We start from the raw sequence: 14,828 nt of genomic DNA on the forward strand, positions 1-14,828 counted from the left end.
AAAGTCTGATAGAAGAAGAAGAAGAAGAGGAAGTGAGACAAATGCAGCTGCGCCCGGAATCAGAAGTCCAATTCCCAGTCAACCTTCTGGCTGGACAACGTGTTCTCGTCGTCCGTCGTTCTTTGCTATAAAATTTGGTTTTACGAGCGCGCCCGGCGAGCAGCTCATCCTGCTCTGCCAGGTAAGGCTGCAGACCCAGGATTGCGCTGGCATTACAATGATTTTAATGACTTTTACGGCCAAAGACATTGCACCCATATGGGCACGCTGAGATTATGGGATTATATATGGCATTTAAACTGTTTTTATGCTCAAGTCTACAGATTACCAATATGATATTGAATTTTAGGCTAATTGGTAAACAGGCCCTAGAGCTTAAGGTCAAATTGAATGCGTTTTCATTTATGATTTAACTAATATTTTTCGCTTATTTCTCTTCCACTCTCGCGTTTAGCGATAATTAAAAATCTGGCTGTCCTGGAGCTGGTCCAACAAATTCTAGCCCGACAACAGTTCCCCCCGGCGGCGGAGTTTAGTTTAGTAATATTAATAACAACAACAACAACAACAATATGCTAATCCTACACACACATTGTTTTCTCTTCGAACTATGACATATGCATACATATACTAGAAAAGTGCGTAATACCCTGGAAAGTCAGGTGTTGCGCCTAATGAATATTCAAATTGATCTCAACTTAAGTCTAAAGCAAAGGTAATCAATGAAAAAACTGTGCTGATAAAATTATAAAATTAAATATAGCATACATATATATATATATATACAGTGAAAACTCTCTAATGCGAACAGCCGAGGCACGTTAAGAAAAATGGCACTTCTTTATATTGAAAATACAAATTTTTCAATATATTTATAATTTATGAAATGTTATTTCAATGCTAAAATTAAATTTAAGTAAGCACTTAAAAAAATTTCCAATTTGTTTAAAAATATTAAAATTTGTCAAATGTTTTCAAGTTTTTACTCAGCCATACAATTTTTATTCCAGATGTTTGCATAATATTTTCAAGAGTAAATAAGTACTGGCAGCTGTCCGTTAGCAGAGCTTTCACTGTACTATGCATGCATACAATACTTTTCTTAATAATATTAAGGAAGCGCAGGAAAATACACACAGATATCTAGTCCTAAGCTGGCACCGCATAGAGCACCATTTAAATGAAAAAACCCATTTGATAAACATGTACAGCATTTGGATAATTAGTAAACTGTTTTTTTTTTTTTTTAACAATATGTGTATGCGTATAATACTTAATATTTGAGATTATTGAAGCTTGCAGCAAACCAATTTTAAATTAAACAAATTTTGTATTTCTTTTCTATTCGCCCCCGCAAAACGTTACATTTCCTTGGGCTGTGCGCTGTCATGTGCAAAAAAAAGCAGACAGTTTTTTATTATTCTTTTTTTTTTTTAATTGACTGGGCAGTTGGTTAGGGAAAACTGGCTTCTAATTTAAGTAATTTGTAGTTTTAAGTTAAGTTTTTATAAAACATGTATGTATTTTAATGTGTGTGTGTGTGTGTGTGTGTGTGTGTGTGTAGAAAATGTGTGTGCGTGTGTGTTACTTAGGATTGACAAGAACCAAAAACGTTATGCTATTCAAATTGTAGTTGAATTTCCATTATTTGTTTGCATCTGCTTAAACAATAAAACAATTTCCTTTAATCTAACAAGTAAATCAATTAAACAATTAAACATATTAAACATAAAACATTAAAATTTTAAAACACTTCAGATTTGATTGTAGCTTAGGCCTAAATGCAAAACTAAAAATATAAAATTAAATCAAATGCTTCAAAATAAAGTTTTCAATTGAAAAAAGAAGTTTGTTCTGCTGTAAATAAAAATCATAAATGGCCTTTCTGTTTGCCCAATGCTCAGCACTGCAGCCTAGAGATTTTCCAATAATTGGCGCCTACATGCCAAAGAGACCCTTGAGATCGTCGATGGACAGTTTGGTGCTGACCTTGCCGGTCAGTACACCGTCGGCCAGCTCCAGCTTGCGATCTTGGAGCGCCTTGATGCGCTGCTCCACGGTGTCCAGGCATACAATTTTATATATGATGACATCCTTTTTTTGGCCCACACGATATATGCGATCCTGCGCCTGTGCCTCCAACTGTGGATTCCAGTGCAGATCGAACAGTATTAAATGATTGGCACCAATTAGATTGAGGCCAACGCCGCCAGCTGTTAGGGAGAGCAACAGAATGCGCTTGGGATTGCGTTCATCGTTGAACTCATTAACAATGTCCTGGCGATTCTTTACAGGTATGGCGCCGTTTAGCGACAAGGTCTGCAGCCTCTCCTTTTCCAAGAGATCACCCAAAATATCCAGCACCGATGTCCACTGGGACACTACGATAGCCTTATCCTTGGACTTCAGCACGTTGGTCTTGAGTATCTCTAGCACTTTTAGCATTTTGCTGGACGGACGCTTGAGATTAAACACCGGATTGCTACGCTTGAGCACATTCTGGGAGGCCTTGGCCAGACGCACCTCATCGCTGCTGTGCCTGCCGTTACTGGAACGGCGCGAGCTGCTGGAACCGGAGCTATCATTAATAGTCATCTTATTTAGCTGAGCCAGCAAATCGATTTCGGGTGTATAGCTATCGCTGTCATCATGTCCCAAATTGGCAGCGCCCTCCTCCTCCAACATCTACAAAAAATATTCAAGGAATTAGGTTGTTCCAAAGAGGCGTATATATGTATATATAGCTGCAATGTATACCGAATCTATGAGTCCGGGATGACAGCAAATTTGTCGGAGACGCAGCAGCAGCACCAGAATCTCATGGGATTTCACCTCCTTGCTGTGCCCGGCCATGCGCGAGAATTTCTCGTGCATTTTATAGTAGGCACCATTGGGATCTTTGATCTGATTGTAGGTGGGCTTGCGAGCATCGTTGATGAAATTGGCATCCGAATCCTTTTCGGCACGCTGGAACAGAAACTGTGCGAACAGGGTTTGCGAGAAGGCCATCACCTTCTGGTACACATTCATTTCGTCCGTATCGAGATTCATTTCAATCAAGCGTACTTCCTTTTTGGGCAAACTGTTCAGTTTGCCATCCAGCTGGAGCTGGGCCTTGGTCCGCCGCAACATTAGGGATTTCATCAGCAAATTAAGGCGATCCTGTCCACCGGCACTCTTGTTATCGATCCATTTCTTCCACATGGCCAGATCATCAAAGGGCGAGCAGCGCAGAAACTTGAGCAGCGCATAAACGTCCAGCTCCTTATTCTGAATTGGAGTGCCAGTCAGGGCCCAGCGATATTTACCGCGCAGCTCGCTAACTGCCATCGATGATTGCGCCTTATGGTTGCGCACCACATGCGCCTCATCCAATATGATACGGCGCCACTTTACGCCATGCAATGCTCCATTCATCTTATGCTCCCTAGAGACAATGTTGTAGGTGGTCACCACCATGTCATAGGTACGTAGATTCTTGCCCTTGGTCTCGCGTTGATTGCCGTGATGCACGCAGACCGTCAGACGATGGCGCGACAACTTGGAGGCGACTTCACCCTCCCACTGGCGCAGCAGACTGGCGGGGCAAACCACCAGGGTGCCACCTTTGTAAGCTGCAGAACACAAAAGGCAGTTGAAAAAAGCCAAGAAGCAAAGGTGCTATTCAGCTTGCCGAAGATTAAATACTCTTGCAGACATCGACATGGCTAAGACAAAGAGGATTCGAAGATGTCCGCTTGGCTATGGGATACTTACTATCCTTGCGTCCCTTGGAAGTCCAACCGCCCACGCTTTTGCGCTTCTTGCCCGGATCGTCCTCATCGTCGCTGCTTGCAGATTCGGCGCCAGCGCCGCTCTCCTGCCCATTTTTACCAGCCAGCACCAGGGCAATCATAGTCAGCGTTTTGCCCAGGCCCATGTCATCGGCCAAGATGCCACCGCGTGGACGCTGCTGTTCGCGCCAGGACATCCAGGCCAGTGCATGCCTCTGATGGTCCATCAGCTGCACCTTCAATCCATTGGGTTCATCTGCCATCACATGCTCTGCCGGACAGCCCTTTAACGAGCCATGCAAATCCTACAAAGTACAAGAGCATATTAGAGACACATTCGAACAGGCAACTGAGCAGGGCCAGAGGGCGCTGGTTCAGAGATGTGTGTGTGTGGTTTTAATCAGCGCGTGCTCGTGAAAGACGTCCGCACAGTAACTCGTGCCTGGCCGCCAACAGAGGCAGCACGCAGCTCAGATATCCATTCTAGAAGAACTCATCATGCAAAGAACTTGCGACGCTTAGCTGCAGAATGAAGCAGTCGGAACGTACCTTGAGGGAATCAATGGTGAGCGCCTTCATGGCGTTGAACGCCGCCAAGCCTTTGGCACCCGTGTGTGTGGGCTGTATTTGATTGACCGCTGCGGACAGCTGGTCCCAGTCGGGCGCCTCGGGATTTGGGGATTTACGTGAATTGGAGGCACGCGGCTTGGAGACCTTAATTTGTGGCTTCTCCTGCTGCACAGTTAGGCCGGACAGATATTTTTGTTTAATTTCTATGTCCTGACGCAGTGCATCGATGCGCTTCTTGATCTGTATGCCCTTGTCGGGCAGCTTGTGAGCCACCTTCTCGTACAGCTTCTCCGCCTCGTTCAACTGGACGTGCATTTCGGTTACTTTGCGCGACTCCTTCTCGTAGAATTCAGGCGAAACGTGCTGGCCCTTGGTGCTGGCGCGCCGGGGCGATTGCTTCTTAATGGCCGCCTTAATGGTCGGCTGTATTAATTTGTTGCCGGATCGGACCCTGGGTGCCTCGGAGCTGCTGCGTGGTGAAAAGCCGCGCGATTTGCGGCCATATGCCGAAGCGCCCGATGCATCTTCCCTATTGTAACTGTCATCGTTGTCGGTGCTGCTGCTGATCTCAATGGGCGTCTCCTTGTTGCTCAAGATGAGCACATCGCTGCCAGATGAATCGTTACTCGGCGACTTCGGCAGCTGCAGCTGTTGCTGGTCATTGGGAAAGAGTGTCGAGTGCAATGTGTCCTCAATGCTGGTCGCAAATTGTGTGCTGTAACGTGGCGAGTGCAGGCCATCGATGGTGGCACGGCGATAACGCTCCGCGGCAGCCTGTTCGCGCTCCACATCTTCGTCGTAGGTCTCATCCGCCTGATCGCTGTTGCTGTGGGTTGACTGCTCCTGCCGAGACTGCGGCTGCCGCTCCTCTTCGTCGCTGTAGTCAATCTCACTGGAGCCGTCGCTCATATCGTTCGGCCGCACACCCGTGATGCTCATGCGCGTGCGCGGTGACAGGGCGCGCTGATCCAGCTCGTCCTCCTCATCGCTCTCTGAATAAATCACGGCTTGGCGGCGGCCGCCGGCTCGCTGGCCATTTCTAACTGGTTTGCGCACGCTAGAACCATCGGAATCCGTATTCGACTCCTCGACAGTCAAATTGCTGACGACGCTGCGACGGCTGCCGCCAGAGGCACGGCCAGTGTTGACGCTGCCACGACTGGAGGAGCGTCCTTGTGTATTGTACAATTTATTTCCATGTTGATTTTGTTTATAATTACCAGAATTTATTAGTTTACTCACCCGATGTTGTATTGCTGACGACTTCCGCCTCTTCGTCGCTGTAGAACTCGTCGCTTTCACTCGACATTTATGCAATTTTCGTAGCTCTTTTAACAAATTTCAAGCTGCACACAACAATTTGGGCGCCAGTTAATTTCAACAATGTAGCTGTAAATGTTGCCGCTCTTTGGGTTTCAGCGATCTGGTCACACAGCAGGCATGCAACCAAACAGTACTGTATTGTTGTTGTAACAGTGCTGCCAGAAAACAATCAACGACTATAATACTATACGGTCTTGTAAATAAACAGCCTACTTTTATAACAGAGTTGCCACGTGTCAAAAAGCGATTGTTCGATAAAAGTGGTCTTAGCTTGAGAAGCCCTTAAGCGTCGCGGTCACACTTCATTTAAAATGCGCTTATATTTAAATCAAATATTTTTTAATTAAGAATAGGCATTTAGTCACGCGGTACTGTATTGCTGTTGTAATAGTGTGCCCACACAATGAAAAACTACCGAGTATTTACTTAACACACTCTGACTTGCGAGCAGCCTGTTGTAACTGTTTTGTCAGCTTTGGTTTGGTTTTAGCTTTATAATCGTTTGTATCCTACGGGCACACTGCATTTCGAATGCATGTTTATTTAAATGCAATAGTTACTTGTACCGAATAGAATTTATTGTAAATTTAATAAAAAATTCGTATTTTAACATAGTGAAAAATGGAAATTATTGTGCATATATAGAGCTGCCGGTTTGAAGGTCCCGTTGCTCACTTCTTGAAGATGTTATTGACGGCACATACAATATTCCGAGCAGAGATGCCGAACATGTCGATCAGAACGGCTGGTGGTCCAGAGCGTGGCACCGTGGGCACATACAGATGCTTCACCACGAAATTACGATGCTCGGCGAGAGCGCTAAGCACAGCCTCGCCCAGACCACCTTGCCTGCATAGGAGTAAACAAAAGAGAAAGCCATTTAGCCTGGCAGGAAGCCAATCTGGGGGTTTCACTTACTGGTAATGATCTTCGACGACAACCACACGGCCGCCGCACTGCTTGCCATGCTCCAAAATCAGATCCACGTCGAGTGGCTTCACCGTGAAAGGATCGATGACACGCGCCGTAATGCACTCCTTCTCTAGCTGCTCGGCGGCGGACAGGCACTCGTACAGTGTGATGCCGGCGCCAATGAGCAGCACCTCATCGGAGGGCTTTTGGCGCACCACCTTGCCGCGTCCAACGGCAAAGTTCTCATCGTTGTTGTAGATGACGCACGTATTGGGACGCGAGGTGCGTATGAAGCACACGCCCTTCGTATTGGCGGCCAGCTCAACGGCACGCTCGGTGCTCACCGCATCCGAGGGATAGAAGACGGTGCTGCCGGGAATAGTGCGGAACAAGGCAATATCCTCCAGGCCCATCTGTGAGGGACCGTCCTCGCCAATGCTGCAGCCACAGTGGGAGCCCACAAAGTTCACGTTCGTCTGCGAGATGGCGCCCATGCGTATCTGATCGAATGCGCGCGTAAAGAACGTGGCAAACGTCGAGGCAAAGGCCACGGTACGTCGACGACAGGCGGCACCAATGGCCACGCCCACCAGATTCTGTTCGGCAATGAAGCACTCGATATAACGCTCTGGATAGGCATTGCGCAGCTTATCGGAGAATGTGGAGTTCTTGGTATCGCCATCGAGAGCAATCACACGATCGTTGTCGGCGCCAATCTTGGCCAGCGCTGTGCCGTAAGCCAGGCGTGTGGCCACCGCATCGCCCAGCTTGTAGTTGGGGGGTGCGCACAGCTTAATATTATTGATGTCCACCTCGGGCGCCTGGCCCGATTTGCACATTTTCTTGGGCGTCAGCTTGACGTTCGGATTGACAATCTGGCTCTGCAGATGCTTGATGACGGCGGCCGCCTTATCGCCCAATGGCTTGCCATGCCAGTTGTCCAGATCCTCAATGTCCGGAAAGTCCTTGCCCTTGAACGTCTTGGCTATGATGGCCGTGGGCTTGCTCTTCGTGCTGGCTGCACAGTGCAGCGCCTTGCACAGCTCTTCGATGTCATGGCCATCCACGACGAGCGCATTGAAGCCGAACGCCTCCAAACGATCCCGGTAGACATCCATTTTGTGTTGCAGCGAGGTGGGCTCCGACTGGCCCAGCCTGTTCACATCGAAGATCACGCACAGATTGTCCAGGCCATAGTGGGCGGCAAAGTGCAGCGACTCCCAGACGGAGCCCTCGGCGGATTCGCCATCGCCCACAATCACATAGGTGCGATAGTCGGCCTTATCGAAATTTTTGCCCACATACGCCATGCCAGCGCCCACGGCGACGCCCTGGCCTAGAGATCCGGTGCCGACATCTATGAAATTTAGACGCGGCGTCGGATGACCCTCCAGATCGCTGTCGATCTTGCGCAAGTTCTTTAGCTCGTCCACGGGAAACAAGCCCGCCTCTGCCCAGGCGGCATACAAAATGGGTGCCGCATGACCCTTGGACAGGATCAGACGATCGCTGGAGGGATCACGCGGATGCTTCATGTTCAATCGCATCTGCTGGAAGAACAGCACGGACATGATTTCGGCAAGGGAACTGCATGATGTTGGGTGACTGCAAGAGTAGCACAGCGAATAGAGACAAGATTAATTTAAGAATTCAACAGAACCGCGTACTAAGAATGGGATATACGAAAATATATATGTTTGTACAGCAATCGGTATAGAATATATGTATATGTATGTATGTACAGTACAGTATTTATTATTTTTGTTGATCTCGAAATCATACGATCATGTGCGTAGCCCTAAAATTGTTCGTAGTATAAAGAAATCCGATATGCTGTGAAAACTCTGCAACCAAAGTGGAGGCTCGTCTTACAGACCACATTTGTATACATTACATGCATACATACATGTGTCTATATGTATAAATGGACCTTATCGCTGAGGCGTTTTGTATACGTTTTGACATAGAAACCGGTTGGCCGCTTTTAGCCTCAAATATGCACGTTCTGCAAAAATAGATCTGGGCACACAAACTTTTTGCACGGATTTGTAGGGGGCCCTTGGCGACGCCCTTTGCTCAATAAAGAACTATTGAAGGTTATGTTGAATGGGAATGCTCCAGCCGGTCACCTCTATATAGTTTGTAATCGGTCATATCTTTAGCTGTAGCTCTGACAAACCAAGCAACTGTAGGTTATCTGCTTACCACGGGGGGTAATAGAGAGGTCACTAATACACATATACAAACGCATGTGCATGTTGAGAGTGGCTTATCAGTAAAGTGGAAAAGTAAGATGCGATAACTAGTCCAAATTGGGCTAAAATGCATTGAAATAGTTGATGATAAACTCGTACTTTAACTGCTTAGCTTATCGTGCATTTAGTTTAATTAGTTACCCCCATAAAGGTCATAAAAACGTCAGAGCGTGGTAGCGATTTTGCGGCCATTAAAAATGATGTTTGTGTTGTTTTCTGTTGTTGCCGTTATTGCTATTATGCGTTGCCAACTGCCCACAAAATTCAGAGCTTTTGAACACTGAACTTAGAAGCGCCGCTGCTACGCCTCACGCACGTAAGTAAATGTGTGTGCCTAAAACTGGATATGCTGAATTTACTGAATAAGCTACATACAATTGTCAAGGTCAGTAAAGGTTAATTAACAACTTTGCGAATTAACAACCAAACCATTAATCGCAGTTTTTCTAAAAGAATTCCAATTCGCATGCAAACGCACACACACCTAAACTCGCACTCATACTGAATGTGCATGTGTGCGTGTATGCAGTGTAGTAAATAAATGTGCTTTTTTAGAACGGCGTTGCATTGAGAAAAACACGTGGCCTGGCAGCCTTAAGCCGGGGGTCACCTTTGACGGCCCAAGAGTCGTTCGAGCGTGCCAAGGTACACAACTTTTCCTAAGGTGATTGTATGCTTACCCAGATTTGGAGGCCTGGGTTGAGTTAATGGAATCAATACGCAACTTGTGCGCAATATCTTTCAAATCCTGAACAGTCTTGGCTTCCGGCTTGTGATACGCCATTCTGAGTACGATACGCGTGGGTGTTGGCTGAATGGGTGAACTTGAGTTGTTGCCTGTTAACCAAAGGGTGGCGATTCTATTTTTGCAAACGGCGGACCAAAATAATGCCGTATTGGTAGTTTAAGTTTCTTTGGCACAAAAGCGGTCAACAACAGTGAACTCTTGCAGCCGGCGATTGGAACTAAACTGCCACTGCTGTCAATTTTGCTTTGTATGGGCGCAATTCTGTCTGCCTATGGCGACGCTGACGTCGCAGTCGTTGGCACACCAAATAAAAGCTTTAAAGTTGAAGAGTGCGGTGAAACGGCTTGGTTTGCTTGCTGCTAGAACGAGATGAGAATAGGGTACATTAAGTTTGATGTGCTTTTAAGCCCACATTTCACTCTACAGCGCGAGTAGAGTGAGCGAGGTACTTTATTCGATTCGCATGCGCAAGTTATTTTAAAACAGAATATATGCCTCAATTTCAAGCGCTTTTACAGTACGCCTTGAAATAAGACATTGGTCGCTCGACATATGCGCCTTCGATAGCTCAGTTGGTAGAGCGGTGGACTGTAGTATGGCATATTTATAATATAGACATCCATAGGTCGCTGGTTCAAATCCGGCTCGAAGGAATTAACTTTTTCTTGGTTAATTTTTATAAAAGTACCTTTTTACAGTGTTGAACATACGAATATACTAAAATTTTGCTTAATGTTGATCGCATTTAGTTTAAAAATAAAAAATATTAAAACAGATGATTTGCTGCAGGCGTAATCTGAGAAACTGATTTAAAGCAAATATATGTTTGGAAGTCGAACTAAATAAAAATGCCAACTTGATGAATACACAAAAAAAAAAAATGTATAAATAAATAGAAAGCAACCAAAAAGATGAATCCTTCGAGCCGGATTTGAACCAGCGACCTATGGATGTCTATATTGTATATTCCGTGCTACAGTCCACCGCTCTACCAACTGAGCTATCGAAGGCGCATGACCGGACGGAGCTAAAATGCACATTGATTGGGTCACCGCTGAGGCAAACAGATGTGGGCGGAGCAGAGTGTCAACGAATGGAAAAAAAAAACGCATTCTGGCAATTTAGCGTGTTGATTTATTCTCGGATGCGCACAAGTTGAAATAATTATAAATAAATACAAATAAATAAATATATATATATGTATATATATATATATATATATATATATATATATATGTAATCTCTTTTGGATATACATAAAATGTTGTAATATCATTCTTTGTCTGTTTTAGTTGTCTTAGTATAGATTTAACTAATGCATAATTTAGTTAGCAAAATAGATAACATTAACAATACATAGTTACATTAAAATTTACACATTTTTTTTAATTAGTTTTGTCTTTTGGTATAAATTTTAGTAAAGACTTGCCGCAGCTCTTTGTTCGTAAAACTTGATTCTAATTGTTTTCGTAAGCTAACACAAAATTCGACTATATTAAATATGAATCTATAAAAATAAACAATTTTTGTTTCGATTTTATTTTGTACACAATCAATTTTTACTCACGACTACCAACATTTTAATGAAAGCTGCTTAGCGTGCACAGAGATTGTTTTCTTTTTTGTTTTTTTTTTTTAAATTTGTATTCAATTATATTAACATTATATATTTATGTGTAAAGTTTTATTTTCTTGATATTTTACAGGCGGATTTTCTAGAAGTTGTTTACAAAATAAATAAATGAATGCTGTGTGGAATTTGATATTTGATAAGAAAAAAGCAATAACAAAAATCTTGTATAATTAAACAAATGCACAATGGAACTTAAAAACAAAGGAAAAATACACAAAACGTGATATCACTAGCTAAAAAGTGGCTTAGACGCAATGAAACGATAAATAAAAGCGCTAATAAGAAACGTAACGCACATAAATTATAATACAAAAACGAAATTGTTATCGTTGCTCAGCTCGGCTCAGTCCAGTGCAATGCCCTGCATCCAGGCGCTCAAATCGCTGCCATCGGATTCCATGATTATCTCGTCGGGTTCGTCATTCGCCAGCAAGTACTGTGCCGCTGTCCTTCCGCTTAGGTATGCGCCATGTACGGTGGAGTAAAAGCTGGAATGTGTGTGCTCGCCGGCAAACACAATGGCAGGCTGTCAAGGGGTAGGACATTGATTAAGAAATTAGAGAAGTTCAAAGCTACAGAGCTGTGGACGCTCACCTTCGTGGCCTGCGGCGTCGCATACAGCGGCTGGGCCAGGTTCTCGATGTCCTCCTGCGTGGCACCCACGGGTATTGAGGTGTATGCGCCGCCCGTATAGGTTTGTGATTTCCAGCTGGTGCTAATCACAAAAAAAAAAGGTAAACCGAATTGGAATAAGACAGAGTCATTTCTACTTACCAAACACAAGTCTTGGGCTTGGGCACGTAGGGATCCTGCAGAAAATTGCGCAGAATTTCAGTGCATTTTTCAGCGACTGCCTCGTTTGGCAACGTTTCCATATATTCCGCTTCGCGACCCGATACCCAGCCCAGTAGTAGTGTGTCCGTAATCTTAGCAAACGAGTAGATCTTCTTAAACCAGTTCTTGCTAAGATAAGCCTCTGTAGCGCGATCCTCCTCGCTGACAGCGTCCTGCTTCTCATCATCCCAGAGCAGCATCACCTCTGATATGGCCGCACTGAGAAATGGTCGGTCGTAGACCAGAAATATTTTGTCCACAGTGCCGAACATGAGATTCTCAATTGATTCCTGTTTATACTGCGGCAGCTCCGGATCGAAGAGCGTTCGGTGCGTATGCTTCAGCACGCCCAACGGTATGGTGCATATCACATGCGCCGCATGGAACACACGTCCGTTCTCGCAATCAACGCGTACGGAGCCCTCGGGCGCATAATCACAATTGCTGCTGGCATTCGACTCCACGGAGGCGCCACGCAAGGCGGCGCTGGCCGCTGTGGGCACTTCCGTGACGGTCTTCTGCGAATCATCGGAATCCTCATTCTCCGAGTTCTCATCAACGGTTTCCAGCCCGGTGAATGTCTTTTTTCGTTTCCAGTGTATCTTCTTTACCGGGCACTTGGTCATGATGGACTCCTTGGCAATCTGCGCGCTCAGTGGACGCAATATGGAACTGTAGCCAGCGGGCAGCACAATATTGCCGCCCTGCAGTTCCGTATAGCTTCCTGCAAACAAAAGCCAACAACAGTTTGTAATATACTTCAAAGCGCACCAATCACAGAATTAGCTGCTCACCTAGTTCCAGCAAGTCCACCTCGTTCATGTTGTGGCAGCCCGTGATGCAGGTCTCGCGCTTGAGCAGGCAATTGAATATCAATTGCTTCAGGCGCTTCTCCTTGGGATCCTGCACGGAGCTCAGATAGATCTGAATCTCATAGTTGATGTGCTCCCCCACGCTGTTAATGTCCGGCGGTGGGCTGTACTGACACAGGAAATACTCATCACAGCGGCGTAGAAAACAGACGTACGCCTCGTAGATCTCCTGCAGTATGCTAAAAGGAACCTGATGACCATCCTCGGTGGTGGCCACCACTTTGTGCGGCTTTGGTACGTTCACAACGCTGACTAGACCATGCTGCACGGCTATCTCAAATATCGGATTGCCCAGCACGCCGTGTATCCAATTGGCGCCCAGTTCCACCTGCGAAGGTAGATGAAGGAAAATAAATGAAAATACGGTCAAAATATGATCAGAGGAAAACCCACGACAGGGGTATTCACCACGAAAGTTTTTATATTCTTTTTTGATTATTTTCAAATAGTTGCGGATATATTTTATATATATTTTGAAATATAGAGCTCTTTGACTATACTGAATACCCCTAACATAATGTTACTTATCCTACTTCTACTAAATATCTTTATAAAATAATAGATAAAATATATTTAACTTTCCATTAGGCCTGATAAGAACTGACCTATATGATATATGTATAAGATAGTTATGAGATAATTCTTGCGAGGGACGACTAGCTCGTTAAGCAAATGTGATGTATTTATTTTCCAATTTTTATTTATAATTTAATTAAACCATTTTTAAACTGTCTACGTGATTGTTAACCCGTCGCTGAATGCAACGCCCCCTTTACGTCATAATTGGAATAGCTAATCTTATCTAGAAATTAGTCAATTGTATAACAATCGGGAAAGGGAAATTCTCGTGCCCGAACAGAGCTGGCTGGCTTGGTAGTTGCCACTTTTGGCTAAAAAAAAAATGCAAAAAATAACATAATAAAAATGCACAAGGTGGCAAGGACAAGGACACGCAAGAGGTAGTAGAAATGCGGGGCCACGAAAAAAAAATCATTTTGTTTTTTTAAAGTATTTAAAGATTTTACTTTAAATACACTGTCTATAAATTTGCATACTTTATTTACAAATATATGAACATGCGGCAGGTTGTGCAGTGCGTTGAAAAATCTATAATTTTATATTTTTGTCCGAGCCAAAAAAAAAAAACTCGTCGCTCAAAAGCAGCAAATGGACAAAAATACCAACACACTTTGCCCATACCCTCCCACCTATAACCCTGCTAGCCTATGCGGTTGCCGACAAAACATATTGCTTACATAATGCGCTACAATACCTTTTGATTATTGCCGAGCGGTATGGACACAATACGCCCACCCACCCGACCGCGCGCTTCCACAATGAGAAAATCATCGCAACCGTTTTGCAGCAGATGATTGGCAGCGGATAGACCAGCCATTCCAGCGCCAATTATCAAAACCTTCACATTTGTGCTGCTGCTCTGTGTGCTGCCTGTGCCGCCGCTGGATGCAGCGGCACCATCGTCGGCGACGCGGCCAGCCGCCGCAGCCGACGCTGCTGCAGCCGTTGCTGCCATATCGGCGAGACCCTCTTCTGTGGGCGATGGTGCAGGCGTTTTTGGCTCCTTATCAGCCATGTTGCTGTGTTTCACATATGCAAATAATTTTTGCTTTTTATAAATCACTTTTAGTGTTTTGCGTTTGTATTTTTATTCCTCATAGCGTTTCGGTTGAACTTTTTTTTGTAACGCGACGGACACGAACTGTTTTGACGTTTAGCTGACAGCGACTGTAAGCATGGTTGAGTTAGGTGGGGGGGGCGGCGAGGTTGCACAGCTGTTTGGAGCAGCGACAATGTGCCGGCATGCTGTTGAACAGCAACGTTAATATACTTAAATAGAAACAAATAAACTACTACTGCATTAAGAATATTATTTTAATAATATTTAAG

The 14,828-nt window shown here is 44.8% G+C and overlaps 4 protein-coding genes and 2 non-coding genes across 7 annotated transcripts in view; 2 read left to right on the plus strand and 4 right to left on the minus strand.

Moving 5' to 3' along the window:
* dsx (transcription factor doublesex) overlaps positions 1-1,404 on the plus strand; it is a 46,499-nt gene extending 45,095 nt beyond the window's left edge. Inside the window, exon 5 of the mRNA XM_032433658.2 lies at positions 455-1,404. The gene's annotated coding sequence lies outside the window, so the exon portion shown is untranslated. The remainder of the gene's footprint in view (positions 1-454) is intronic.
* Positions 1,405-1,722: 318 nt separating this feature from the next.
* lds (transcription termination factor lodestar) lies at positions 1,723-5,840 on the minus strand. Its single transcript, XM_002056563.4, has 5 exons — positions 5,586-5,840; positions 4,323-5,515; positions 3,757-4,078; positions 2,758-3,614; positions 1,723-2,685 (listed from the first exon to the last, which is right to left on the minus strand). The coding sequence occupies exons 1-5, from the start codon at positions 5,650-5,652 to the stop codon at positions 1,939-1,941; spliced, it is 3,186 nt and encodes a 1,061-aa protein (XP_002056599.1). The 5' UTR covers positions 5,653-5,840; the 3' UTR covers positions 1,723-1,938.
* A 382-nt stretch (positions 5,841-6,222) lies between these two features.
* On the minus strand, positions 6,223-10,379 carry LOC6633149 (transketolase-like protein 2). 2 transcript variants are annotated; one of them, XM_032433655.2, is made up of 4 exons: positions 10,270-10,379; positions 9,514-9,937; positions 6,585-8,183; positions 6,223-6,515 (listed from the first exon to the last, which is right to left on the minus strand). In XM_032433655.2, exons 2-4 carry the CDS (start codon positions 9,615-9,617, stop codon positions 6,338-6,340), a joined length of 1,881 nt encoding a protein of 626 aa, XP_032289546.1. In that variant the 5' UTR covers positions 9,618-9,937; positions 10,270-10,379; the 3' UTR covers positions 6,223-6,337. The 2 variants fall into 2 exon arrangements, with proteins under 2 accessions (XP_032289546.1, XP_032289547.1); XM_032433656.1 differs by having other exon boundaries at positions 9,514-9,940; positions 10,270-10,365.
* On the plus strand, positions 10,139-10,234 carry TRNAY-GUA (transfer RNA tyrosine (anticodon GUA)). The gene is made up of 2 exons: positions 10,139-10,175; positions 10,199-10,234. It is a non-coding gene; the product is annotated as a tRNA-Tyr (tRNA).
* Positions 10,380-10,497: 118 nt separating the features above from the next.
* TRNAY-GUA (transfer RNA tyrosine (anticodon GUA)) lies at positions 10,498-10,591 on the minus strand. The gene is made up of 2 exons: positions 10,555-10,591; positions 10,498-10,533 (listed from the first exon to the last, which is right to left on the minus strand). It is a non-coding gene; the product is annotated as a tRNA-Tyr (tRNA).
* A 564-nt stretch (positions 10,592-11,155) lies between these two features.
* Positions 11,156-14,777, minus strand: LOC6633152 (peroxisomal N(1)-acetyl-spermine/spermidine oxidase). The gene is made up of 5 exons (XM_002056565.4): positions 14,194-14,777; positions 12,843-13,248; positions 11,989-12,772; positions 11,809-11,929; positions 11,156-11,740 (listed from the first exon to the last, which is right to left on the minus strand). Exons 1-5 carry the CDS (start codon positions 14,512-14,514, stop codon positions 11,558-11,560), a joined length of 1,815 nt encoding a protein of 604 aa, XP_002056601.2. The 5' UTR covers positions 14,515-14,777; the 3' UTR covers positions 11,156-11,557.
* Between the last annotated feature and the right edge of the window lie 51 nt (positions 14,778-14,828).

This window comes from Drosophila virilis, chromosome 2, assembly GCF_030788295.1.
Source record: "Drosophila virilis strain 15010-1051.87 chromosome 2, Dvir_AGI_RSII-ME, whole genome shotgun sequence".
NCBI lineage: Eukaryota > Metazoa > Arthropoda > Insecta > Diptera > Drosophilidae > Drosophila > Drosophila virilis.

Coding starts and splice junctions, on each gene's coding strand:
- lds (XM_002056563.4), bottom strand. CDS start 5,652: ATGTCGAGTGAAAGCGACGAGTTCTACAGCGACGAAGAGGCGGAAGTC. Junction 5,516..5,585: donor CGTCAGCAATACAACATCGG/GTGAGTAAACTA, acceptor ACAATACACAAG/GACGCTCCTCCAGTCGTGGC. Junction 2,686..2,757: donor ATCCCGGACTCATAGATTCG/GTATACATTGCA, acceptor TATTTTTTGTAG/ATGTTGGAGGAGGAGGGCGC.
- LOC6633149 (XM_032433655.2), bottom strand. CDS start 9,617: ATGGCGTATCACAAGCCGGAAGCCAAGACTGTTCAGGATTTGAAAGAT. Junction 8,184..9,513: donor ACCCAGGCCTCCAAATCTGG/GTAAGCATACAA, acceptor CTACTCTTGCAG/TCACCCAACATCATGCAGTT. Junction 6,516..6,584: donor GTCGTCGAAGATCATTACCA/GTAAGTGAAACC, acceptor ACTCCTATGCAG/GCAAGGTGGTCTGGGCGAGG.
- LOC6633152 (XM_002056565.4), bottom strand. CDS start 14,514: ATGGCTGATAAGGAGCCAAAAACGCCTGCACCATCGCCCACAGAAGAG. Junction 13,249..14,193: donor CGCTCGGCAATAATCAAAAG/GTATTGTAGCGC, acceptor CTACCTTCGCAG/GTGGAACTGGGCGCCAATTG. Junction 11,930..11,988: donor AAGCCCAAGACTTGTGTTTG/GTAAGTAGAAAT, acceptor TTTTGTGATTAG/CACCAGCTGGAAATCACAAA.